The 25,278-nt window shown below is 54.3% G+C and overlaps 2 protein-coding genes across 7 annotated transcripts in view; both read right to left on the bottom strand.

Moving 5' to 3' along the window:
* Nucleotides 1-6,807: 6,807 nt before the first annotated feature.
* SLC2A8 (solute carrier family 2 member 8) lies at nt 6,808-15,117 on the bottom strand. Of its 3 annotated transcripts, none has more exons than XM_054584352.1 (10): nt 15,003-15,117; nt 14,746-14,908; nt 14,226-14,432; nt 12,842-12,941; nt 11,227-11,426; nt 10,347-10,490; nt 10,141-10,249; nt 9,273-9,446; nt 8,695-8,840; nt 6,808-7,430 (listed from the first exon to the last, which is right to left on the bottom strand). In XM_054584352.1, exons 1-10 carry the CDS (start codon nt 15,056-15,058, stop codon nt 7,293-7,295), a joined length of 1,437 nt encoding a protein of 478 aa, XP_054440327.1. In that variant the 5' UTR covers nt 15,059-15,117; the 3' UTR covers nt 6,808-7,292. The 3 variants fall into 3 exon arrangements, 2 of the variants coding, with proteins under 2 accessions (XP_054440327.1, XP_054440326.1); XM_054584351.1 differs by having other exon boundaries at nt 10,347-10,493; XR_008530059.1 differs by having other exon boundaries at nt 7,309-7,430; nt 10,141-10,244; nt 10,347-10,493.
* A 3,193-nt stretch (nt 15,118-18,310) lies between these two features.
* GARNL3 (GTPase activating Rap/RanGAP domain like 3) overlaps nt 18,311-25,278 on the bottom strand; it is a 119,807-nt gene continuing 112,839 nt past the window's right edge. For 3 of the 4 annotated variants that reach the window (XM_054584356.1, XM_054584355.1, XM_054584357.1), the window contains exons 26-30: nt 24,230-24,348; nt 22,196-22,334; nt 21,205-21,420; nt 19,866-19,992; nt 18,311-18,735 (exon numbers count right to left, since the gene is read on the bottom strand). In XM_054584356.1, coding sequence (XP_054440331.1) covers nt 18,558-18,735; nt 19,866-19,992; nt 21,205-21,420; nt 22,196-22,334; nt 24,230-24,348 — 779 coding nt within the window. In that variant the 3' untranslated portion in view covers nt 18,311-18,557. Of the gene's footprint in view, nt 18,736-19,865; nt 19,993-21,204; nt 21,421-22,195; nt 22,335-24,229; nt 24,349-25,278 lie in introns of those variants that run through there. The other variant, XM_054584358.1, reaches the window with a different exon arrangement.

Raw genomic sequence — 25,278 nt, forward strand, 5'->3', positions numbered from 1 at the left:
TGTTAGGCGGCTTATAGTCCTTTTGGAGGCTCTAGGGGAGTTAACCTGTTTCCTTGCCTCTTCCTGTCCAGAGGCTGCCTGCATTCCGTGACTTTGGACCTTTTCCAGCTCCTGCGGCTCTGCTCGCAGCCACAGGCCCAACGGGTGCTAACCCCAGACTGGCCACTAAGTGGTAGCAGAGGGTTTCCTGCCTTCGTATTGCAATCCTACCCATGGCCACTGGAAGGTAGCCGAGTGCTTCAAGCTTCAGCTGATGCAATTCCATCTGTGGCCACTGAGTGTTGTTAGGGCAGTCCTTGCCTCAGGTTTGCAGAAGCCAGGATTCTTCTGGAAGCTTTTCGGGATGGGGGTGGGGATGGGAGATGGAGTATTGGTGGGCAGTGTAGATTTCTACCCTGTTATCTGGGTAAAGCACAGCTTCTGCTGCATCTCTCTTCTGGGAATGTCCTACCCTATCCCTCTTCTCCATGGTCCTGTGTCTCCTCCTGGTGGGCTGGGCTCCTGGGGCAAACACAGGACGCCAGCTGGGGCTGATTCTTGGTCCCTGAAGCATCCTGTGCTCTGATGGGAAGGCCCCCAGGGAGAGTCTAAGAGGACCTCTGAAGAGCATGTCTGTCCACAGTTTTTGGCACCTCTAAGTGGGTGCTGGTAGCAATCAGAAGGTAGTGTGGGTAGGAGTTGCTAAGGGACTTGGGTAGGAAATAGAATATAATGAGAAAAATGGGTAAAGGTTTCAAATGTCCCTTTCAGAGGCACACCATGGACCTCACAGCAGCCTTGTACATAGCTCCCCATCCCCACCACAGCCTCGCCACCACCAGCTAACACTTGTTCTATGACATCCTCAGTTCTAAGTGCTTTACCTAATTATCTCCTTCCATCCTCACAACAATCCTATGAGGAAGATAACACCACTATGCCCATTTCGCCGATAAATAAACAGACCTGGAGAGGTTAAGCGACTTGTCCAGGTCACATAAACAGTAAGTAATACAGCCAGAATTTGACCAAGTCCACTGGTGCTGACTCACCAACCTGCCGTGGCGCCTGGCCCCTGGATGACAGAGGAAAGACGCCAGGGTAGGGCTGAAGCTGCATGAGGTTTCCCTTGCCCACAAGTTGAATGATCTCTGCAGCTGGGGTAGGGGGGTGACCATCCCCCTGCCTTCCTTCGCCAACTCCCATCTGCACAAGCAGGAGCTGGAAGCAGCCTCTGCCTAAAGCTCCCTGTCAAGAAGTTTGCAGTGCAAAGACCCGTCTCCTCTAAGGTGTCTCAGTGGGTGGCCTGTCACATTGAGCTAATTGGGGACGTGCTTTGCACGGGTGCCAAGGCTGCCCGTCATTAGCCACCTGATGTGCGCCTGAACCTGTCTTGAAGGTCCTGCTCCTGGTCTTCGGGGCTGACTCACTGAGAATAGATTCTGAGACAGTAAGGAGTAGGCCCCTCTCAGACACAGCCAGTGTGTAACCTTCTGGGGTGCAGTCTAACAGGACGGAACAATAGTTTTAATGATGCACAACTCCTTTGACCGGCAGTTATGCCTCTAAGATTTAATCCTATGCCTGTGCAAGGTCTGTCTCTAGCTCTCTCCCCGCCAACCACTCCCTCATGTCCATCTCCGTCATCTCCCTCATCACCAGAACCTGCTTCAGTTTTCTAGGGCTAATAGAACACAGACCACAAACTGAGTGGCTCCAGCAACAGCGGTTTATTTCCTCACAGTTCTGGAAGCTGAAAGTCCAAGAACAAGGTGTTGGCTGGGTTGGTTTCTGCTAAGGGTTCTCTCCTTGCCTTGCAAACGGCCATCTTCACCTTGTCTTCACGTGGCCTTCCCTGTGTGTCTGTGTCCTAATCCCCTCTTCTTATAAGGACAGAAGTCACATTGGATTAGGACCCACCCTTACGACCTCATTTTTACCTGTTACCTCTTTACAGGCCCTATCTCTGTAAGTCACATTAGGAGGTACTGGGGTTAAGACTTCAACACATGAATTTTAGGGGAACACAATTCATTCCCATAACATCTCTGTCTTTATCTGTACTTCGACCATCACCGCCACCTCCATCTCTACAGGTTACCTCCATCGCTACCTTCTATCTCATCTTTGTCACTGTCAGCTTTCTCCTTATCGTTCTCATTTATTCTCTCCTCTCTTTATCAACTCTCCCATCTCTCCTCTATCTCACCTGTCATCGCTCCTCTCTCTTATCTCCCTCAATGGTTTCTCTCATTTCTTTCTCTAGATCTGTATCTATATAATAGCAGACTTATCAATGAGCAGAAAAGTGGAAACAATCTGAATGTGGAACAATGTGAGGTTGATTTAAGTTCTAACATAATTGTAAATTCACCAACTATTTGAGCACCTACTGTTTGCCACACCCCATGACTCCACTGACAAACAAATACATCATTAAAAAAGTGAAGAAAGCTTACATTTCAAGCTGGTGGACTGAACCCACACATTTACCTCCTCTCCTCTTCCTCCAAATCCCACTGAGATGACAGGGAAGATGATCAAAATGTAACAAATCCATAACAGAACAGCTGGGGAGGGGGTACACCAGCTACGATTGAACTCCTAGTTCATTCCTAAATGTGGATGACCAAAGCTCATCAAATATTTGAGGTACAGCAGCAGCAGAAAAGAGGAGGACCAAATAAACAACCTGATTAAGGGATTCCCAAGGATATCAGAGATTAGCAGCAGACAACTTTCAAAAATTTAACTATGATGACGAATTGTTGCTGAGGATGTGGAGAAGTCACTCTGGCACCTGCTGGTGGGAATGCGAATGCTACAATCACTTTGGAAGATGGTTTGGCAGTGGCAGCTTCGTACAAAGTTAAACATAAACTGAACACGTGACCCAGAAGTTCCACTCCACACAAAACCTGTTCACAGCGCTTCATTCATCAGAGCCGAAAGCCGGATGGAGCCTGCATGTCTGACGCGCTGCCTCTTGGCAGCAGAGAGGAGTCAACTGATGCACACAGCGCGGCAAGTCTCCATCGCTCTGCGGGGCTGGAGGCCAGACTCAAGGGTCAGACTGTATGATTCCATCTTTGTGGAAGTATAGAAAAAGCCAAACTATAGGGACAGGGCACATCTGTGGGGGCCAGGGTCATAGCTCTAGGGAGGTGACTGACTGCAGACTCGTGAGGGGACATTCTGAGGTGATGAAAACGTCCTCTGTCTTGATTGTGGTGGTAGGCCACAGCTGGGTACGTTTGACCTAAGCCATCAAATTTTATACCAACAATTATTGAATTTTATAATATATAAATATGCCTTAATAAAGCTCATTTTTAGAGTAAAAGTATTGAGTCCAGGACTTTGGTCAAAATGACAGCATAGGTAAACATGGCTCACCTCTTTGCACAAGTGCATCAAAATTACAACTAAAATATAGAACCACCATCACTCAGAACCATCAGAATTCAAGTTGAATGGAAGTCTGACAACTACGGAATTAAAGAAACCCCATGTGTCCAGACTAGTAGGAGGAGCGCAGAAATGGAAGAGTGGGTTCCTCACCCACGTGTTGTGGATAAAAATTTGGGAGGCACATCTCGGGAATGAGGACTTCCAGCCCTGCACCAGGCCTCCCAGCCCAGGGTTCCAGTGCCAGGAGGATAAGTCCCCAAAAGTTATGCCTGCAATAACCAGCAGGAACTGAGTTGGTAGAAGAAACTGTTGGAACCCCAAGCAGTTCTCTTAGAAAACCCACACATGGACTTACTCAGATGCACTCCCTCTGAGCTCCAGCACCAGAGTAGCAGCTTGAAAGGCACCAGTGGCATGCAGGGAGAAAATGAAGTGTCTGGCATCAAGGTGAGAGCTGGGGGACAGCTTTTTCCCAGGCAGAAAGGTGGGTAGAGGCCATTGTCCCTTTTCTGAATCCTCCTTGCACAGAGCCACAGAGCCAGCAGGCGGGTGCCATATCTGAGACTCCATCAGCCTGGCTAATACAGTTTGCCCCACCCTAGAGATCCTGAGACTCAGTCCCACCCAATTTACCAGCCCACCCAAGCTGTTAAGAGAGATTTCCATATGAATGGCTGGTCTTGGCTCATGCTTCACACTTCCTAAATCCTCTCAAACACCAGCCAGTCTCAGTGAGCCCCCAGCACCTGTACCTCTTGCTAAAGTGGCTCCAGGCCCGGCACTAGCAGCAGCCAGCCTAGATTCACAACTTGGCCTCACCTGGAAATCTCCAAGTCCAAGTAGCAGCCATCTCAGATTGCTTTATAGCCCAGGCAGGGTGGCCCCAGGCAAAACGCAGGTCGGGGTTGACCTTGGCCTGCCTCACCTGGGAACCCCAGAGCCTGTGTACCCAGTAGACAGCTATAGACCACACAGGTGCACCTACACACTGCCCCTGCACAGATGATCCTCCACAGAGGACGGAGGATGGTGGTCAGTGGTTATAGCCAGTCCTTGCAGCTGACCGGCCTGGGTAAATCCCTCCCATTGATATGCCAACAGCAATCTAGGCTCAATTACAAGTGGAGGGTGTACTCAGCCCATAGAAAGAACACACCTCGAGAACCCAGCTTGGGTGATAGGGGAGGCTGTGCCATTGGACCCTACAAGATACCTGTTACATTAGGCCATGCTACCAATACAGGGAGTCAAGGAGCTCTACCTAATACATAGAAACAAACACAGGGAGGCTGCCAAAATGAGGAGAGAAAGAAATATGGCCTAAATGAAAGAACAGATCAAAACTCCAGAGAAAGAACTAAACAAAATGGAGATAAGCACTCTATTAGATGCAGAGTTTAAAACACTGGTTATAAGGATGTTCAAGGAACTTAATGAGGACCTCAGCAGCATAAAAAAGATCCAGTCAGAAACAAAGGATTCAGTAATTGAAATAACGAACAATTTACAGAGAAATAACAGTACAGTAGATGAAGCTGAGAATCAAATAAATGATTTGGAACAATAGGAAGCAAAAACAAGCAACCAGACAAGAAGAAGAAAAAAGAATCCAAAAATCAACGATAGTATAAGCAGTCTCTGGGACAACTCAAGCATTCCAACATTTGCTTCATAGGGGTGCCAGAAGGAGGAGAAAAAGAGCAAGAAACTGGAAATCTATTTGAAAAAATGAAAGAAAACTTCCCAAATTTGGTGAAGGAAATAGACATGCAAGTCCAGGAAGCACAGAATGTCCCAAACAAGATGGATACAAAGAGGCCCACTCCAAGACACATCATAATTAAAATGACAAAGATTAAAGAGAAAGAATCTTAAAAGCAGCAAGAGAAAATAAGTTAATTACCTACAGGGGAGTTCCCATAAGACTGTCAGCTGATTTCTCTAAAGAAACTCTGCGGGCTAGAAGGTATTGGCAAGAAGTATTCAAAGAGATGAAAAACAGTGTCCTACAACCTAGATCACTCTATCCAGCAAAGATATCATTTAGAATGAAAGGGCAGATGAAGAGCTTCCCAGACAAGGTAAAGCTAAAGGAGTTCATCATCACCAAGCCATTTTTACATGAAATGTTAAAGAGACTTATCTAAGAAAAAGAACAAATCATGAACATTAAAATGGCAATAAATACGTAACTATCAACAACCGAATCTAAAAAAGTAAGCAAACAAGCTGCACAGGAACAGAATCATAGATATGGGGAACATTGGGGTGGTGGCCAGTGGGGACGGGGGTCGGGGCACTGGGAGAAAGGTGAAGGGATTTAGAAGTACCAATTGGCAGTTACAGAATAGGCAGGGGAACGTGAATAGCAAGTATAGGAAATGGAGAAGCCAAAGAACTTGTATGCATGACCCATGGACGTGAACAAAGGAGGGGATCGCTGGAGGGAGTGAGGGGGTGCTGGGTGGACAGGGCAAAGGAGGAAAATTGGGACATCTGTAATAGCATAATCAATAAAAAATAAAATTTAAAAAATAAAATGAAAGTATTAATTCTCAGAGAAACCCAAATTACATTTCATCAAAAAAAAAAAAAAAAAAAATTAGGATGCTGCAGAAAAAAGACGACTGTCAAAACTCCAACCAAAAGAAAGTGGGAGCACTCACACTGACATCAGACAGAGCACGCCTCAGAACGAGGGCTGTTCCCAGGCAGAAAGAAGGCCCTTACGTAATGATGGACAAATCAACCAGAACGTAATGGTCCTACGTGTGCCCCACCTCATGAAAAAACTTGAAAAAAAAACCTTGTACCTGAAGCAACACCCAGCAGAACTGCAGGGGAAATGTCTGTGTGTGTAACTCTCTCTCAGTAACTGATACAGCACGTGGACAGAAATAGGTCAGGACGTGGGAGACCCGAACCACGCTAGGCTACCCAGTGTTGGTAGAACATTCCATCCATCATCACAGTGTGGTTCTCAGCCCTGTCAAGGGCCCACTGTGCAGCACTAATGACAACAGAGACATGCAGTTATTGACATGGAAGATGTGACTTTGCTTCTGGAAGGCTCCCAGGAATTGGGATTTTGCTAAAGCTGAGAGCTGTCCCTTGTGCTACTTGGCCCATGTTACTGGAACCAGAGCACCTGCTGCAGGGTCTTCTGGAAACTAACCCTGGGGTCCCGCCCTCCCCACTGCTCCACCCTGGACCATGGCCTTGCTCTCCGGCCTCATGAGAACTAATGGCAGATGCAGAGGGGGTGGGCACACGTGGGCCTGCACAGCCTACAAAGTGAATAAAGCAGGTTATGGAATGGGAGGTAAATCCATGAGTGTTCTCGGCAAGGCTGGCTTGTGGAAGGGATAGGAAAATGCCCTTCTCAACCTGCAGCTCAAGAGAGAGGCTGTGACCCAATTTTCTGAGTCAAATCTTTATTTGCAAACATAGTTCCTTCCTGATAATGCAGGCCTGTGAGGAGGAGACCACGGGCTACCACCTGGCCTGCAAAGGCACCTCCTCCAGAAAACGAGGAGCCACGAGTCTCCCCTCCACTGTCGCTTTTGTGTCATGACAGAGACGGCATGTGAAGGACTGGCCACGGGGTGGCCAAGACCCTCCAAGATGTTCCTCCTCTCCAGTCTCAGAGCAGCAGCAGGAACTGCACCCAAGGACTGGGAATCTCCTGCTCGCGGCTCAGGGGGCTGTAGGGAACTGGGCAGGAAGGAGGGACCTGGAGGACACGGCTGCGAGGGGCTGCGCTCCAAGACCCTGGCTCCCTGGGGGCAGGCAGGGGCTCCGGGCTCTGGCGGAGGCCCAGCTCAAAGTCACAGGCAGGCTCTGTCCCCTCCAACGTCCAAACCAGCCCAGCTAGGAGGGGAGGTGCTTCTGGGAAGGGGCTGTCATCGCCCCTCAAAATGGGCTGTGATTTGCTCCAAAGTTTTTCCTTTGGTTTCAGGGACACAGGACAAAGTGAAAAGGACACTGAGGATGCAGAAGGCGGAAGCGAGCCAGAAAGCGCCGTAGGGCCTGAGCACCTCCTGTGGAGAGAGGGGAAGCCACGGGTGACTGTGGCCAAAGGCCAGGAGACCCCACGGGACCAAGAGCCAGGGCCCCAGCCTGTCCCGCCCAGGCTCAGGGCTGAGCGCTGGCCAAGGTGTGGATGCTGCGTGCTGGGGAAGCTGAGGTTCACGGTGATGAAGTGGCTGCCCCCAGGTCAGAGACACACCACCAAGCGACAGCTGGGCCCTCGTCCCTGGGGTCTGACTCCAAGCCCACAGACCTACTCTCTGCACTTAGTTATGGCCCTGCCCTCCGAGGTCCCTGCCCTCTGAAGTCCTGCCCGCAGAGGAGCCTCTCCTCTTGGTGGCAGAAGGACGGGGAGCTAACAGCAGGCGGGGATGGGGCGGTGTGCGCACACGGACACGCAGGGCCCGCAGGCACGGAGGGAGGAGCGGTGCCCTGTGGCCAGGGCCTGTCCACCCGCTTGGCCCCGCCCCAGTGACCTCCCAAGCCAGACCCATGGCTCCTCCGTTCTCAGCTCTCCTTCTCTAGGGTGGCTGCCTGAATGGGCCCGTGCCCCGGGCGCACGTCAGGCCAGCCTTGGGCATCCACGCCCCCCGTGGCCTGCCGCCCCAGCCCCAGCCTCCTGCTGGCTTGTTCTCCCACCACTGTCCACTGCTGTCTCAGCCCCTGTCACAAAGGGGACCGTGGCCACCTCATTCCTGGCTGTCTCTGGCACCGTGAACAAGCCTGGACGTGGCATGTGGCAGGGGACCTGGGGGGAATGACTGTGGACCAACACCATCCCCTGACTGGCTGGGCGGCCCCTTGGGCAGGGGCCATGTCTGTGTCAGTCCATCCATGAGAAGGCAGCAAAATGTTGACCTGATGTCCCCATCAACCCCCAGAGGAAGGCACCTCACCCTCCTCTGTTTTCAGTCAAGGAAACTGGTTCAGAGAAGGCAGGAGGCACACCCAAGGCCACAGAGCAGGAAGCGGCCATGGCGGGGTTCAGGTCCCGGCCTGCCCACTCCAAAGCTAGAGTTTCCCCCACAGCCCTACTTCCGGCCTGTGTTCCCAACATCCAGTGGGGGGGCCTGTCCTGCTGTCTTCCATTGAGACAGCCTGAAGGGTTCCCCCTGCCCCAGCCCATCTGTCTCCCCCTCACCCTGACCAGGAGAGCCAGCGTCCCGGAACAGTGGGGCCCAGCGTCTACACGAGGCCATGGATCCCGAGTCCTTGGCTCCGAGAGTAATCCTAAGATCGACTGTGTCAGGGGCAACCCCCGGGGCCTGTACTCACCATGAGGCTGCTGAACTCTTTTGTCACCAGAAAGGCCATGAGCCAGTTGGTGAGGACACAGACACCGGTGGCCACGCCCTTGATGTGCAGAGGGAAGATCTCAGACATGAGGAGCCAGGGGATGGGCCCCCAGCCCACAGCAAAGCCTGTGGGAGGCAAGGCAGGCATCAGGGCCCACAGGGGCTGGCCGGCCACTCGCTGCAGAGCCTGGGGCTGGCGCCCCGTTGGGCTGCCTGGTGTGGGCTTGGGGCCCGGGTTCCGGTCTGGGCCCAGCAGCTCTGCACCCGCCTGCTCTGAGGTCTCGGGCCGTCCTCTTCATTTCTTATACTCGGGTCCCTTCTCTGTAGAGTGGGAGCCCGATGTGGCCTACTCAGCGTGCTGACGTGGGCTCTAAGTGAGGGGAGCAGCGAAGGGCTTAGCTCGGCACCTGGCGCGTGGTCAGCCATAAATGCAGAGTTGGGGGCCTAGAGGGACAAGTGAGGCCAGGTAGGCCTGGACTCGCTGGGAGCCACAGGAACCCAGCAGGGACAGGGTGTCCGCACTGGTCCCCACCCAACTTCCCCACAGGCCCCTCTCACCGGCAATGAAGAGGCACATGCTGCCCACCGCCAGCCAGGCCAGCCCTGCACTGGCATCGGCCGGCTCCATGGAGATGGGCGCCAGGAGGTCTGTGTGTGAGGAGTTGCTGGGGCCACCCTGGGTCAGCTTGAAGTAGGCGCCAAAGGCACTGCTGCTGAACACCATGACCACACCTGCGGGGGGAGGGCAGCGCTGGGCCTGTGGGCCGGGCACGTGGCCCCCGCAGCAGGAGTCTCCGGCCAGTGTGGCCACTGCAATGTGGTTGGTCTCGGCAGCTCTGACAGGGGCAGTGAGTGGTCCCCTGGAGCCCTGACTGGGATCTCAAACCTCCATGACCTCCAAGAAGCTCCCGGAAGCAGAGCCCCTGGCCGGTGGGGCGGAGCTGTGAGTGGCAGTGCGCTATTGGCCCGGTCTTCCCCAGCTGTCCCGAGCACTTGTGGGCCTCAGCCTGTGCAGACGGGCACACGTGGACCATCCCCTGCTCCTCTCGATGGCCCACCATTACCCCCATTTTAGAGAGCAAACTGAGGTTCAGGGAGGTAAAGTCACTTGTCCCAACACACCACAAGCGTCCAAGCCACTTCCCCTCTGGGGCCCTCAGTTTCATCGTGAATGGCAGCCCTGGTGGCACCCTCTTTGCAGGTTCATTGAAGGGTTAAGGTGCGATGTGGGGACACCATGAGCGCAGGCCGGGTCTGCGGCGAGCACTCATTGAGCAAGTGCTCCCGTTTAATCTTGGCCTTGTTCTCAGGGACACCTGCCCTCCCCCTCGCCCAATGCAGGGGTCTTGGTAAAGAGCCTCCAGCCTGCGCTGGGGACCCTGGCCTGGGCCACCCCCCTTGCAAGGGCTGAGCCCTTGGGCCTCACCTGACAAGGCGAGGAGCAGCCTCCGCCCTGCTCTGTCCATGATGACAGCCGCCATGGCCGTGAAGAGCACCTGGATGACGCCCACGACGACCGAGGCCAGGCTGCTGTCCTGGGGAGATGGGCAGAGGCGGGTCAGGCAAAGGCCCAGGGGCCAGGCCACACCGCGCGGCACGCGGATGAGGCAAGCTGGGCAGAGGCCCCTTTACCTTTAACTTGGCCTCTTCAAAGATGGTCTCTGCGTAGAACATGACAGCGTTGATCCCCGACAGCTGCTGGAATACCATCAGCAAGATGCCGATGGTGAAGGGCTTGTAGATGCCAGGTCGCCTCAGCTGGGCCAGGTGGAAGCCCTGCTTGACAGAAATGGGCGTCGGTGCTTCTCCTGAGGGGACCCCTGGCGTTGGGGCCACCACCCTAAGGCCTGGCAGAAGGAGGGAGCCTCAGCTTGCCGTGGCCCCTTTGGGCCTCGGGTCCGCAGACAGGCCTTTGCATCACTCCAGCCTCCCCATTTGCAAGAGTGACAAGACCCTCATGTCCGGCCTAGCCTGGAGAGCCTTATTTCCTGATTTGGTGGGGAGCCACCAAGAGAGCACATGGGCAAAGAGCCAGGGGATCCAGAGTCCCACCAGCCTTGGGCCGAGCGCCACCTCCACCCCAATGAATCCCTTCCTCCATCACCACCACCGGGCGCGTGCTTGGACACTTGCTTCCCATGAAGAAACTAAGCCTTAACGATGGGATGGTCACACTGCATGGAAGTGGTAGAGACTCAATTGCATCCCACGCCATACAACCCCCCTGCCTCCCGGGGAAAAATCCAAGTCCTCAAGTCTGCCCGTGTGTCCCTGGGACCTGGCCTGGACTTTCTCTTCAGTAGGATCAAGGCTCAGGCTTTTCCAGTGGTCTCCAAGGCTAGGGCCCCACTGACGAGGGGGCTCAAGCAGGCCTGTGTTTGCCGGCACACAGGACAGCACGGCACCTCTGCCCATGTGTGCATGAGCGTATGTCCTTGGGGACAGGCTGTGCCAGCCTCCCTGGCTGCAAAGGGGTGATACCACACCAACTCCTTCCTCCCAGTCCCCTCACCTGGTGCTCAGCCCCAACAGGGGGCTCTTCCCAGCCCTGCTCGGAGCCCCACAGGAACTGCGCAGCGGCTGCGGCTTCCCGGCGCTGGAGCTGCGTCAGCAGGAAGCGCGGGGTCTCAGGCATGCAGCACATGAGCAGCAGCATGAAGGAGGGGGGCACACAGCCCAGCACAGCCAGCCAGCGCCAATCCAGGACCCAGCCTGGATGGGGGGTCAGACGTCAGAGCCGGGGTCAGGGGCCCCCTCAGCAACCCCAGGGGCTCCGCTTAAAGGGTGGGGACCTCACTACATCTGCATGGCTACCCTCGAGTTGGTTAGATATTGTTGTTATCGTTGTTGATCGTAGAAAAGATGATGGGTACGTCATTATGCTACGTCTGCTCAGTGAGTACGCAGTCATTATGCAAAGAGGCACTCACTATGCAGGGATGGGTAGGACATGGCACGGGGCATACAAAATTTCAGGACAGGGGAATGAATATGCACAGTCCTCACGCAGACCCTCTGGAAGGTCACCGAGAGGCAGGCAAGGCTGGTTCCTGGAGCGGAAGGGAAAGCACGGGGAGACTTTTCACTGAACACCAGCGGATCATAAGTCACAGGAACTGACCGATGCAAGTGCAGATTATGATGAACTGAAGATAATTTTATGGGCGTATCGACACCTGCATGTCGGTCCCAAATGCCACTGTCTGCACACGCCAGGGCTCTGGCACATGCTGGGCCCCCACGGCAGCCAGGCTGCCAGCAGGACTCTGAGTAGAGTCAGGATGGTAAGTAGGTAAAAGTGAAACACCACGAACCTGCATGTTGACCAATTTAAAGACCCACGGGGCAAGTGGCCCAAGCCCTGCCACGCCCATCAGTCCTGGAAGCCCCACGCCCCCAGCCTTCCCCGTGGCTCTCAGGCCACCCATGCCTCGACAGTTCTCATCTGGGGCCTGCTGCGGGGCGCTTTTCACGTGCCACTGAATTCAAACCCTCACCAGCCTCGGAGTGGGTGCGGTCACCTCCACTCACAGACAGGGAAGGTGAGGCTCCCAGGTGCTGTGTAAGCAGGCCAAGGCCACCCCGCCCCCAAGTGACAGAGGTCTTCCTCTGACGCGGGACTGTAAGAGGTAGCCTGCCCTCTTTCTGCTCCAGATCTGGGGAAAACACGGCTGTCTCCGGTGCAGGCCCCAGCTCTGACCTCAGGTCCCCTGGAACCCGCCTCCTTCCTGCTGCAAATCCAGTCCTGAAATTTCTGAGGGAGACAGGCTTGGGCTCTCCGAGCTCCTGGGCTGATCATTTCCAGGGTGCCCCGCTTGCCCCTGGGACCCTCAGACTGTCACTGCACAGTGAGGTGCTGGCCCAGCCGGTCAGCCCTCACCAGACCCCTGGGACGGGCTTCCGCCTAGGAAGATGAGGACATCACCTTCTTCAGCTCTTTGGGAACTTGGTCACAAGACCTACCCACCCCAGGGTCTCAGGGAGGGGATCTGGGAACCTAGCACCTTGGGCAATGGCTTTGGGACCCCGGGCGAGTCCTGTGACCTCTCTGAACTCCAGTTTCTATATCTGTAAAGTGGCCACGTGGCCACTAACAGGGATCAGAAGAGATAACATGAAAACTCTACCTGCCACGTAGGCCAGGAGGATGCCTATGACGACCATCAGCTGCACACAGGAGCCCAGCAGCCCCCGCACTTCCGGGTAGGCAATTTCGGAGATGTAGACCTGTGGGCAGCGAGGGCGAGAGCTGCAGGCCTGGCCGGCCCCTCACTGTGAGCCCCAGGCCAGGGCCTTCCTCGCGCCCGCCCGCGCCCATCAAGTGCTCTGCAGCCAGCAGTTAAAGGGGATTAAGGGGGTCTCTGCGGGTGCTGTGTGTGTGTGTGGGAGGGGTGGGGGCATAGCGCTTTACTGACTTTCATTTAATGGTATCACTACCCTTGATAAAATGCAGATCCTGGCGCATTAGATTCTGCCTGTCTAACTAGCTCCAGGTGGCACCGGGCTGCTGGCGTGGTGCCCTTGGAGTTAAAGCGGGAACTCTTTCCTTCAGTGGCTACCTGTGACTGGGCTCAGGGGCCAGAAAGGCCTCGCCCATACTTCTGGGTTACTCAGTACCTTACGTCCATGACTTGTGTGTTTTTTGTCCAGAAAAAACCCAAAACATAAAAATCCAACCCAGGTGCCCAACAAATGCTGGTGAAATGAGTGGCAGGTGAAAAGGAACGGCCAGGGAGGACCTGAGCCACTGCTTTCAGCTCAACCAGGGCGGGGCGTGGGTGGTGGGTCATCCCAGCCCATGGCCGGCAGCAGTTCACTGGCCACCCGGCAACCCCAGCTGCCAGGGTCCAAGCCCTTCACAAGCCATGACAGCGTGGATGTGCGGTGTCTCTGATTCCTTGCCCACTGCAAGAGGAACCTGTCACCTTCACTTTTCAGGGGAGGGGACGGAGGCCCAGAGAGGCGCTCTGTCCTGGGAAGTGGCAGAGCCAGATGTCAGCCGGTCTGTACGGCTCCAAAGGCAGCTTGGGCAGTGCTGGGTCAGGCGCTGGGAGAGAAGCAGGGAGGCAGCGGGAGGACTGGCGCCTGAGCAGTGAAGGGGGGCGGCGGGTGGCAGCGGGTGGCAGCAGCCTTTGCCCCAGGGACAAACCTGACAGAAATTTCCTGCTAAACTGTAGTCAGTGGCCTGAATGACAAGGGGGATCCAAGCCACACTGTGAGGCTTCTGTCGACCGTCCACAGATGCCATCTTATTTGTAGAGCAAAAGGGAGGCCGAGTTAAACGGCACAATCCTGGGTGATCGCTTCACCACTGACTAGTGGAGACTGGACAAAGGACTTCACCTTCCTGAAACTCACTTCACCGTCAGATGGGGCCAACAAGAGCGGCTGCCCATTGCGAGAGTAAGGGAGATAAGGCAGATAAGGGCCACCAGGAGGCCCAGGGGAGACCACACCCCCAGGTCTGCTTCTTTCCCTCGGTCCCAGGGCCTGAGGCTAGGGGACACTCACCGGGGCCACGAGCGAAGCAATGCCACAGGCTAGGCCGGTGAGGATGCGGCCCCCCAGCAACGTCCACACGTCCTGGGCCGCGGTAATGACGGCAAAGCCGGTCACGAAGGGCACGGTGCAGAACAGGAGGCTCAGCTTGCGCCCGGCGCGGTCCACCAGCCAGCCGCCCAGCACGCCCCCGGCCGCGGCTCCCAGGGTCACGACGGCCTAGGGGCGATCGCCGACTGAGGTTGGGGTGCCAGGGGATCATGGCCGGCCTAACCCTCCACCCCGCCCCCAGCGGCCTCGGAGGGAAGGGGACTAGGTCCAGGGCGGGTGGTCGAGGAGAGGGTGCCAGGGGAACCGGGACGTATTCGGCGGAGGGTCTCAGTGCCCGCCGAAGCAGGGCAGGGGTAGGTCGCATCACGCGTCCGAGGGAGTGGGCGTGGAGGGTCCCGGAGCCCATCCAAGGCGTGGGCGTGGTGGGTCCCGGCGCCCATCTTAGGAGTGAAAGAGCTGGTGTCCCAGCCAGAGGTCTCACCCCGAACCAGGAGGCGGTGGCGTCGTCGAGGCGTGGGGCCGGTGGCGCGGCGCGTCGCAGGCTCGGGATGGCCGGGGAGCTGTAGCCGAGCGCGAAGCCGAAGCTGAGAGGGCCCAGGGCAGCGGCGAAGGCGGCCAGGAAGACGCGGCGGCCGCGGGGAACGCTGCGGGGATACGGCGGTCGGTGAGCGGCGCCGGTCTGGGCACAGGGAGAGGGGCGAGGCCGCGCCCCAGGCCCGGGCTCCCCAGGCCGCTCACCTGACACCGGGCGGCCGCAGGAGCGGCTGGGTCTCCACCTGGTCCTCAGGCGTCATGTCCGTGGCCGACGCTTGTTGGGTCCACTCTGACGCCTGAACTGCCAAGGATCCCGCGACTGCTGTACGCACCGGCCTCGCTTGACAGAGCCGGCCAATGGGCTTTTCTGAGAGGCTCTGGGCGTCGGTGTGGGAGCAGCCAATGGGAACGCAAGGCACGGCTAGCGTAGCGTTGAGACCCACCCTTGAAATCAAAGCAGACCAATGGAAGCAAAGAGCCGGTTGGCGAAACGCACTGGAACAGCCCCTAGGACAGAGTTATCCAATGTATAGGAGGGGCGGAGATTGTATCGGGTCGTCAGCAAATAGGAGTGTGGTGCGAGCCAGGCGGGGTCAAATAGCTGCCTCATACCGAGCCGGCCAATGAGCGGGGAGGGCAGGAAGGGCAGTTGCCCCTGGAGTCGCCTCTCAGTCTAGCTTCAACCAATGGGGCTCGGAGCCGGACGAAGGCGGAGCACGTAGACCACGCCCAGTATTTCCCGCCCCAACTCTGGGCACCTGGCGCCGCCGTCCTGTTGGCCCGTCTGCACACCCTGCTCCCTGTTAACCGCTGCTCTGGGGCCTGAGCTGGAGGAGACTGACCTCTCCGCCTGGCCCTGCATTGTCCCCCGAGAGCCGCCAGACTGCAGTTACCCAAATGACTGTTGTGTGTCACTCTCCTCTCCCGCAGAGCCTGGCACGGTGCTCCAGCTCGGCTGCCGGGGCGGGGAGGGGTCCAGGGCGGGGGCAGAGGCGCGGCACGGCGCGACACCGCCCACCTTCGTGTTCGTTATCACTTGGAGCCCTCTCACTGCTGACGGCTACAGAGCCTACGACGACTGGGACCTCCAGGTGCTGGGGGCCCAGGGTCCCCCATGCCGCTTATGCGACAGAGCAGGGCCTAAATGGTGAGCTCCACGCCTCCTAAATTCCACTCACTTCACAGGTAATCCTGACTTCTTGAATCTTCACCCAAGTATCTCCCAACTTTGGGTCCCCTGCGGATGCAAGTATCCAGCCTCTCTACGTGTCCACCCAAGTCACTGCTGGAGGTGAGGATGATGACTCAGGGTTCAGGAGAATCGCGCCATTTGTACCCAACACTCTGGGTGCAGGCAGCTGCAGAGGAGTGCTGTGTAATTCTGGAAAGAGCCGGAGCTACGAGTAAGAAGCTTAGCTTCTTTCTCTGAGCCTGTGTTTCCTCATCTCTACATGGGGTTGACGATATCTATCTTAAGAGTTTTGAGTAGGGGCAACGTACAGGGACACCAAGCACAAATGCTTGCCGGTATGACCATGATAGTTGGTTGACCGAGTGCAGTCATCTGACCGCACTGTTTTTAAAGACACGCGACTTCCCCTCTGTGCATGTCTACATGGCATCTTGTGGCCGACTTATAAATTCTTGTCACAGCTTTGTGGTCACCTGTTTACTTCTGTCCCTCCCCCAATGCACACGACCTCGTTCAGACAGCATTTGGTGCTTGCAGAGTGGATGAATGACTCAAACTCCATGGGTAAACTGCTCAGTTAGACAGTTTATTTTGAAACTCACCAGTGGGGTATGCAAAGATGCTTATGTAACGAGGATGCTCCAGTGAGCCCAGCTAGCGCCAGCCAGCCCTTTGAGCCACGGCCGGCAAACCGCTCTCTCCCTGTGCCTGTGCAGCGTTCACTTCTTGCCCCCTGTAAGCAGATACTGCTGCCAGTGCAGCCTCTCGCCCCCCTTTATAAGCTAAGCACCGCCTCTTGCCCTTTCTACATTTGTTTCTCAGATCTGTCACTCGTTACATCATGGGGTGACCGATACTGCCCATCTTTAGGAAAATGGTCTAAAAAAGCCCTTGGTTTTTCTATTCCAAGCTGGGAAGCTAGAAACTTAAGGGAAAAAAGTTGACAGAAAAAACACACACATATGAACTCATAAAACTCACGAATTAGTTTAACATGAAACACATCAGCCAGGTCCAAGGGACGTCGTCACTCAGCCTGGCCCTGCATGGTGGACGCGGGGAGAGCCCAGCTCTGAGGCCAGCGAACTCACGGGTTCCAGTCATTGCCCCTGTCTGAGTCTGTGTCCTTATTTGAAAAGCAAAAATTAACAAAACCTAATGCACAAGAATTTGGGTGAGGTTGAGATACAGGATGTAGTGGATTTTGTGTTCTCCCTTGTATGCGAAAGGGGCAGAACAAGACACAAAGAACAGCAATGCTGAATGCTGCTAAGACCGTGAGAAGACACATTGGTTGTACACGCCCCACCTGGGCATACCTACAAAGCACTGTCTTTATGTTATGACTGATTTACTTTCTGACTCTGGTCTCTTGCCTTCTGCTGAAGGGAGCCAGGCAGCCTCCGGCTTGGATTCACCATCATGTTGAACTGCTTGGGTGACAGGCAGGGAGGGGAGCTCTCCCCACAGGGTGCAAGGCCCGCGAGGAGGCAGCATCCAGACTTCCGGCAGATCAAGGTCGCGCCACACACCGCTGTCTGCACTTGTGGAGAAGACCTGCAGAAGAACTCAGAGCCGCTTTAACAGGGGGAAGAGTTAAAGTATCTTGTAATGGGTAATATAGTTGAGAAGAGATACAATAAAATGGAATTACCAGACTAAAGCCAGAAGTGAATTACCTCCTTCATACATTAAATTTTTTACAGCATCAGTGAAACTAGATTCCCCCTTTGATCCGTCCTGGTTAACGGCTGGCATTTCACTGGTTCAGCTGCTCTGGGCCAAACACACATTTTCTTACTTTGCAGAGGGAGTGGTGAAAGGCAGAGGAATAACAAGAGGCAGGATGATCATTTGGTTCAAGTGAAAGAGTAAAGCAGACTTGAACGAGAGGAAGGAGCTTGCGAATGGTAACTTTGATTACTGTTCTCTGGTTATGATTTCAGAGTAACAATAAAACCAAACAAAATAGTCCTAAGACTCTTAACAAGCTCCTTCCTATACCTTACTATTTTTCATGAGACACAGGAGGAAGAAAACGGGCTTCTGAGACCTAACCGTTCAGCTTCTCTCAAGAGTCTACGGGCAGGAATGGAGCTGGTTCCAGTCACAGTGACCTGAATGGTAACGGGACCCCGGTGCAGAAAGAAAGCGTATTTAGAATACATTTTAAAAGCAATGGCTTTTCTTTATAAATGAAACACATTATATGACAAAAAACTAATAAAAAAATAATTTTCCCACGTAGGTATTTAGAATATAAGAGAAGGCTGCCATAAGTAAGAATGAACATTTTTGATTTATTCAAAGTTTCAATCTAAAACGTCAGTGAAATCTACCACCTATATTACAAGGGGACTGATGGTTCCTGAACAGAAAGAAACAGGTCGAGACAGATGGCGCTGGATGCTAGAGAATGACCCAGACTGGCCAGGTGTGTAGATTTGGTCCAATAGATCGTGGACAGGCTAAAAGCCACATTTTGTTGAGAAAGGACGTCAGGACTGGTTCAAGAGTATAAACGTCCATAAGAAAATAAAAGGTGGCAAACTCCATTCGCACTCTGTTTACTTCAAGTCAATAACGTCTTCATCCGAGGAGGCTGTGAGCTGGAAGGGGCTGTTGCCCCAGCCAGGGCTGCCTTCTCTGTCTGCCCCAGGGTCCTGATTGGAGCCTGTTGAGTGGCAGTGCCCCTCGGGATTGGCTTCGGCAGTGGAAGGACTTTCCAAGGAGCCCGATGTGATCCTAGGAGAGAGAAGTCGCTGGGAGGGATCACTAGGCGCAGCCCTGAGCTGGGCCTGCTGCCTGGCAGTTTCGTGCTCACTTGAGCTCCTAAGTATGTGTCCCCCTACTCCCTACCCCCTAGGAGGAGAGGTGGGGATGGGCCGAGGTCACTCCCACCCTGACACAGCTTGAAGCCCACAGTCTGAGAGCCCTACTGCCCGGATCGGTGTGGGTTTTAAGGGCCTGGGGTGACACTGGAAGTATGGGTGAGGCATTATTTACCTTTGTCAAGTGCCCATCGTGGGACTATCATTCTTTGCTTCAAATCCCCCGTGGTCCCCACGGCCTGAGGTTCAGGCTGAGACTCCTGCCCACAGGGCCACCAAGCCCTCGCTCTGTGGACCCCTCCAGCCTCCTCCCAGCCCTCTGTGTGTCTCTGCATCCCTCTCCCTCAGCTCAGTGCCACTTCCTCAAAGAAGCCTTCCTTGATGTGCTCCCCAAAGTAGATCTCTCATCCTTCTGATGCTTGAGTCCCTGCCCCAGGTGTGGGGTGGATGGCCCCTGTGTGTTCCTCTGCGCCACTGACCACCCTGGAATGCTGTACTTCCTGGAATGTCCTTTTTGGCCTTCCCCGCGGGCCTGTGAAGCCCCTGATGGCCCCCTCCGTGTCCCCAACACCCAGCTCAGAGCTGGGTGCTCCGTGAATGCGTGTGGAATGAATGAAGCAGACATGTTGCTTGAGGGACACAGAGGACCTTAGGGGACAGATCGGTGGGATTCAACAAGCAGGGTATGGATACTAAACTGCCACCCCGAGAGGCTGAAGCTGTTGCCACGCCCACCACAAGCATTACCCAAGTGCCTTTTTCCTGTTGTTTGTACTGAGAACTTTTATTATAAAAACACCTCTGTTAATAAACGGTGAGCAAAAATATAAAGGTGTCTCACTGTATTTTAACGAGCATTTGTTGGATTGCTGGTGAGGCTGCCCATTTGCCGGGGCCCCTCCCTGGCACGCTGTGCTCTCTGGGGAGCCCCTGAGAGGAGTGGGGCGCTGACGTTGCGCTGTGACTGGTCAAGGGGACTCATGGCAGTGCTGTGACTTGTAGGGCCACTGCGCTGAGCAGGGGCTGCTGGGGCTGCTGCTTTACCTGTCGCTGCTCGTTGACCTCACTGTCCCTGGCTTGGGACCTCCTTGGCTCTCTTCTAACCGCTTCTGGGCTCTGGATCTGGGCTTCGGTGCTCCTTCGGGCCTGGCTCCACCCTCATCAGAGAGGCCTGAGTTGCAGGGGAGAAGCAGAGGTCAGAGGGTCATCGCCAGAGGGCTGCCGCAGACAGAAAAGGCCCTTCTCCCAAAGCTGGGAATTGGCGCATTATTGGGATGACGTCAGGAAGACAGAAGATGAAGTATACATTAAAACAATTGGTTTTCTTGTTGGTGGAAGATTTCCCCCCAACTGGTTATAAAGAATACACGTATTAAAATTTTAAAAACTCAAATAGGCTCAGAAGAGTCAAACGAAGGAGGGAAGGCCTACAGTCCTACCACTGGAAACTGTAATTCTGCAAGTCGGTTCGGTTCCATTTCGGAAAAGCACAGCAGTGTGTACAACAGCGGTCCGAGATCAAGTTTCCATAGGGACTGGGCGCTACAAATCGCAGTACACGTATTTGAAAAGCACCGAGAAGGGCACCAACCTCCAAAACCAGACTTTGCCAGTGTCAAAGCCTGTATCCCCGGGGCCCAAATCCCCTTTTCTGTTCAGGAAACGTGACTGCAGGGCAGGTGTGTGCTAAGGCCACTGTCCTTCCAGTTTTATGCCATGCAGTTCCCAATTCGCATTCTTTCTGTCTTAATACATCACTTCCATTTTCCCTCATTTTGTTTTCACGATTCTGAACAGAAAGCGTTGAAACAGTCTAGCCTTTTCCCAGTTATCTTGGTGCCCATGTTTCTCTGATACGGCACCCCCTCTGCAGGCCAAGAGGCAAGGGCAGGCCTTGCGTCTTGCCTCTGTGCCGCCCCACCAACTTGTCCCCGCGGCTGAGGGGCTTCGAGAAGTTGTAGCTGAACTGCGCCACAAATACAGACAAACACGGCAAATTTAAACTTTTGAATATACAAATATAAATTGTTAGAACTGGAGGATATAAATCCTTCTAGACACTTTTCTAGGAAATCATACGTATATAGATACTCATAGTCTAAAAAGGTGTATCAGACTGGACATACTATTTACAAACTGTCTTTTCCCCCTTTAACCATGGTTTGGGCCACTTTCCACACCAGTAATACAGACTGAGACATCTCTGTGGGGGGCGTACTGCACAGGATTCCTTGGTGTAGGTGCACTGTAATTTATTTATACATCCCTTACTAAAGGGGAAGTTTCTTTTGAACTCATTATTTTTGAGGATCACGAATAGCCAAAGATAAAACCAGATGGTACATTTACCAACAGTGAAAACAAAAACATTGAGAGCTTTTACCCAGCAGCTCCCTGCGGGTCCTGCTCGCTATTTCTTTAATCTCCATCCGGGACAGGGACAGGGAGTGAGTGACGGGGATGGCAGCGATGCCCACGCCGATGGAGGTGGGCGGTGTGATGACCTTGGAGACTAAGGGTGATTTCAGAGGCCGCTCGATGCTTCGGCCGACCAGGTTTCTGAGCGGAATCTTGTACAGATTTTTTGACTGAATTTCACCTGAAATATGATTTATAAAAGAACATCAGAACTTTAAGAAAAGTTCATATTAGTTACAAGAGGGTAATTTCTGGCACCTTGACATAGTTGGCACGAAGGAAGACTGGATGTCGCCTGCTGGTCTCCCCAGTCCATTAGCAGCAATCCAGCGATGGTGCCCGACAGCTGTGTGTGCTAAGGGCACCATTTTCGTGGGCTAAGTGGATAAAATGCACCCACCGCCGGTCATGTGCACAGGAGCAAAGAGCAGGCGAGACCTGCAAGCGGCTGCCGGGCCCCTGGCGGCACGGAGGCTGCTGGGGAGCCCATGCCTCACTGCAACGAGGAGCCACGAAGGGGTCTGATGTGGCAAGAGGCTGGGGAGAGCTGGGTTCGGGGCGACCGGTCGCGGCAGCAAAGGCCTCTGGGATTCATGTGCAAGGCCAGATGGAGCCCAAGACTGGGCGCACCAAGTAACATGTAAGTTTATGACCATACCCTTTTGGCTATGAAGACTACTCCCCTGTTAACATCTCTGAAGGGAGGATACCTTTGCTTGGCAAGTTGGAACCTTTCGCTCTCAGCTCCCTTCTCCCCTTTGAAACAATTTTTTTTCTTCCTGGGATTTTTCTTTTTGTTATCACCAAGTTTCTTAAGAACGCAACCAATGCATTCAGAATACAAGTTTTTTCGTGGTTTTAAATAGTGACTTTTTTAGGTGCTAATCACATGTTGATAATTGACAGTGAATGGATTAAAAATGCCTATTAGTAAGACAGTAAAAACTGGACTTCACCTTCCCCCAGGGAAGAAGGAAACACTGAGCCATCCCGGCCTGGGGGCGTCTGAGGAGAACTGTGGGCGCTGGCTCCCTTGGAGCTGCCGCCGGACCAGACCTCATTCTCGGCTGCGGTTGCTGTGAAGTATATGTCCGACTGGAAGGAAAGAGATGTCAGAGCCGTGGGCACCGTGGGCCGCACGCCTGCTGGCCGCCCGTCCTCACTCAGCTCATCCGGGGCGGGTGGTGCAGTGCCTGGCGCCTGGGGGGCCCCTGTGGAGAAGCCCGCACCGTCCCCCGACCTGCGCTGAGTCTTCTCTTGCCCATACTTTTCATCTATTTGTTGACACACCTGCAAACACAAACACAACACACGCCTCCCACACGGGAATCTCAGGCACCCAGAGTGTCGGAACTGAAAGGCCTTGGGGACTCAGGCAGGACCACTCACAGACGGGGAAGTGGGTTCACACGCTCTCCTGCCCACCCAGGTCACGCCAGCTCCGTGATCCAGTGGGGCTGCTGACAGTAGGAGCTCCGGTTTGCAGGGATTTTACAAGCTTTTACACACAGCCGCTATTAAATTTAGGTAAGTTACATTAAAAACAAAGGGCTTAAATATCAAAATTCAACCATTCCTCATTATTTTGCTACATTTATTATTATCTGTGCTCTTGAGGTTTTTACAGCCATAGTGTCTGGTGGAAACGCTGTAATTCGTGGTCCTGCTTGAGTTCCACCCCAGGCAAGAGCCTGAAATGAACCTCCGTGGGACTGCTGACACGGTGAAAACTGGCAAAGCTACAAATCGGAGTTTGATTTGTTGATTGTCTAGACTTAAAGTGATGGAGAAAATGCTAATAATGGAGATTAAAATTAAAGGTATGTTGAGTCTAATGCTGTAACTGAAAGAAGTTATGGTTTAATGACTGATTTGTATGAGGGTGAGGATCAGTTTAATAGGTCACATATCAGATTGAGTCACAAGAAACTTCCTGGAAAAACAATGGACTGAGCTGAGCTGTAACTTCAACTGTAAAATTATTGGTTGAACTGCAGCCATAGGGTGACTACAGATAGCAGTGCAGCAAAAATTAACAAAAGCATTTTGTGAGAGATAATGGTGAAATGGACGTAAAGATAAAAAGTGTTGTATATCTTATCTGTAAATTGTAAGCTATTTTAATTTTTATATCAATAACATACATGATGTACATAGATATCTGTGTGTACACACGTACACACACACACACACACGCACAAACACACCCACCCACCCGCCTCCCAGACTTCCTGGACAGCTGGGTCAACATTTACCACTGACGTCTCAGTTAGTGACAAGGCATTTCGGTCCCTGCGGCCACAGAGCTGTCAGGGTAGTGGGGCAGGCCGACAAAAACGCAGTCACCCACCGCCAGATGTGCTGCATGTTAGGGTGGCGCAAGTGCCATGGCGGGTGCAGCAGGGGACCAGCCCAGGCTGGCAGGGCTCTGGGCTGTCTCGGGGAGGGGACCAGAACATCGTCTGCACGTGGACCGGTGGGACAGTGGGATGACACCACGGGAAGTCATCTCCCTCCCTGCATCCTTGGCTTCGCTCCGGTTCCGTGTTACTAGACCCGGATTACCCAGTCAGCCCTGGTTCAGGGGATTCACATTCAAAATGAGGATAGAAAAGTGGCAAAGGAAGAAAGCGCCATGGCTCCTCTTACTTTTCTAGGCTTGGACTGTGCTTCAGTGCAACAGTGACCACGGACCCAGTCTCTGATGGGGGTGTCTCTTTCGATGAGCGCCCCCCAACTGCCACCAGCACCCATCGGCTCTGCTGACATGACTAAGGAGGGGCCTTCTGGAGCCTGAGGGTCCACACGTAAAAACCCAATGATGAGTGTGTTTTCAGGTTTTCATCTCCTTGCTGGCGTCCTGACACCCAAGCAGTGTTGCCATCACCTACCCAACTGCCTGAGAGGAGTGTTCCCACTTGCCTGACGCCTCCTGGGGCTCGGGGCTCCCAAAGCCCCTCGGACGGAAACGAAACCCCGGGCCCACTCACCCGGGAGGCCACGAGCTGCAGCTGAGGCACAACCGCCGTGTGGACCAGGTTCCCGTTCACCACCAGGCGGATCTCGATGGAGTCGGTGGTGAAGGCCAGGAGGTACGGGAAGGCGCAGACTGCAAGGCAAGGGCGGGCGTCAGCTCCAGGCCACCGCCTGTGGCGGGCAAGGTGCCGCAACTGGCCGACATGCAGCCTCACTCCTCTGGAAGGGTCCACCTCTCCCGTTCCTCTGGCTGCTTCTCATCTCCCTGCACAGGGCGTGCACCCCGGTTCTCAGAGAGCCTCCCCTCAGTTGCCAAACCTCGGCCCCAGCAGGCGGGCACTGTCTCCACATCTCTCCACGCCCCTCCCCGCCCCCTTTCCTCTTGCAGCCCCAGAGCCCGATCTGCCAGGCTCGCTGCCCAAGTCCCCTGAGACTCGCCCGCTTACTGTCCAGGCTGCAGCTGACACACCCCCTCCCTGGCCTGCGCTCAGCCTTCATTCCCTGCGCTGGTGACCCCTTTCTCCTCCTCCTGTCCTGCGTCTCACCCCTCACTGCCCTCACCGCGTCCCTCGGGCTAGTGGGTTTGCTGAGGTCAGCCCCTCTTCTTGACATCGTTTTTATGCCACATTGTGCCTTCCAAACAGCACAGCTGTGCTGGTTGCCCAGTGGTCCCACTCTTGCCTTTTTTACCGGCCACACCATGGCCCTCTCCTTCACCCTGCTGAACCCATCCTCCCCTCGCCCGCACCCTGGCGACTCTTCCCCGCCACCCACGCCTGTCACCTGGGTCTCTCAAGTGTGCTGTGGCTCAGACCCTGAAAGCCATTTCAAGCCATTCCTCTCCCTCTCTCTCTCTGTCTTCCCCCCCTACATGGAATCTGTCTTTAAGCCAGGCCAGTCCTTCAGCACCTCAGACTGCCCCTCTGCTCTCCCGTCAGAACTCGACAGGGCTTACCTCGCAACGGATACTTTTATTTTGAGGAAAACGGTGCTAATTCGAACATTCTTGGCCTGGACCTGACTCTCACCAGGCGGGCGCCCAGCCGTGGATCTTGAGCCACAC

The sequence above is a fragment of the Pteronotus mesoamericanus genome, unplaced genomic scaffold, assembly GCF_021234165.1.
Source record: "Pteronotus mesoamericanus isolate MK-2021 breed Mesoamerican mustached bat unplaced genomic scaffold, CSHL_Meso_final contig_78, whole genome shotgun sequence".
Classification (NCBI taxonomy): Eukaryota; Metazoa; Chordata; class Mammalia; order Chiroptera; family Mormoopidae; genus Pteronotus; species Pteronotus mesoamericanus.

Coding starts and splice junctions, on each gene's coding strand:
- SLC2A8 (XM_054584351.1), bottom strand. CDS start 15,058: ATGACGCCTGAGGACCAGGTGGAGACCCAGCCGCTCCTGCGGCCGCCC. Junction 14,909..15,002: donor CTGCGGCCGCCCGGTGTCAG/GTGAGCGGCCTG, acceptor GTATCCCCGCAG/CGTTCCCCGCGGCCGCCGCG. Junction 11,427..12,841: donor CCTCCTGGCCTACGTGGCAG/GTAGAGTTTTCA, acceptor CCCCCCATCCAG/GCTGGGTCCTGGATTGGCGC.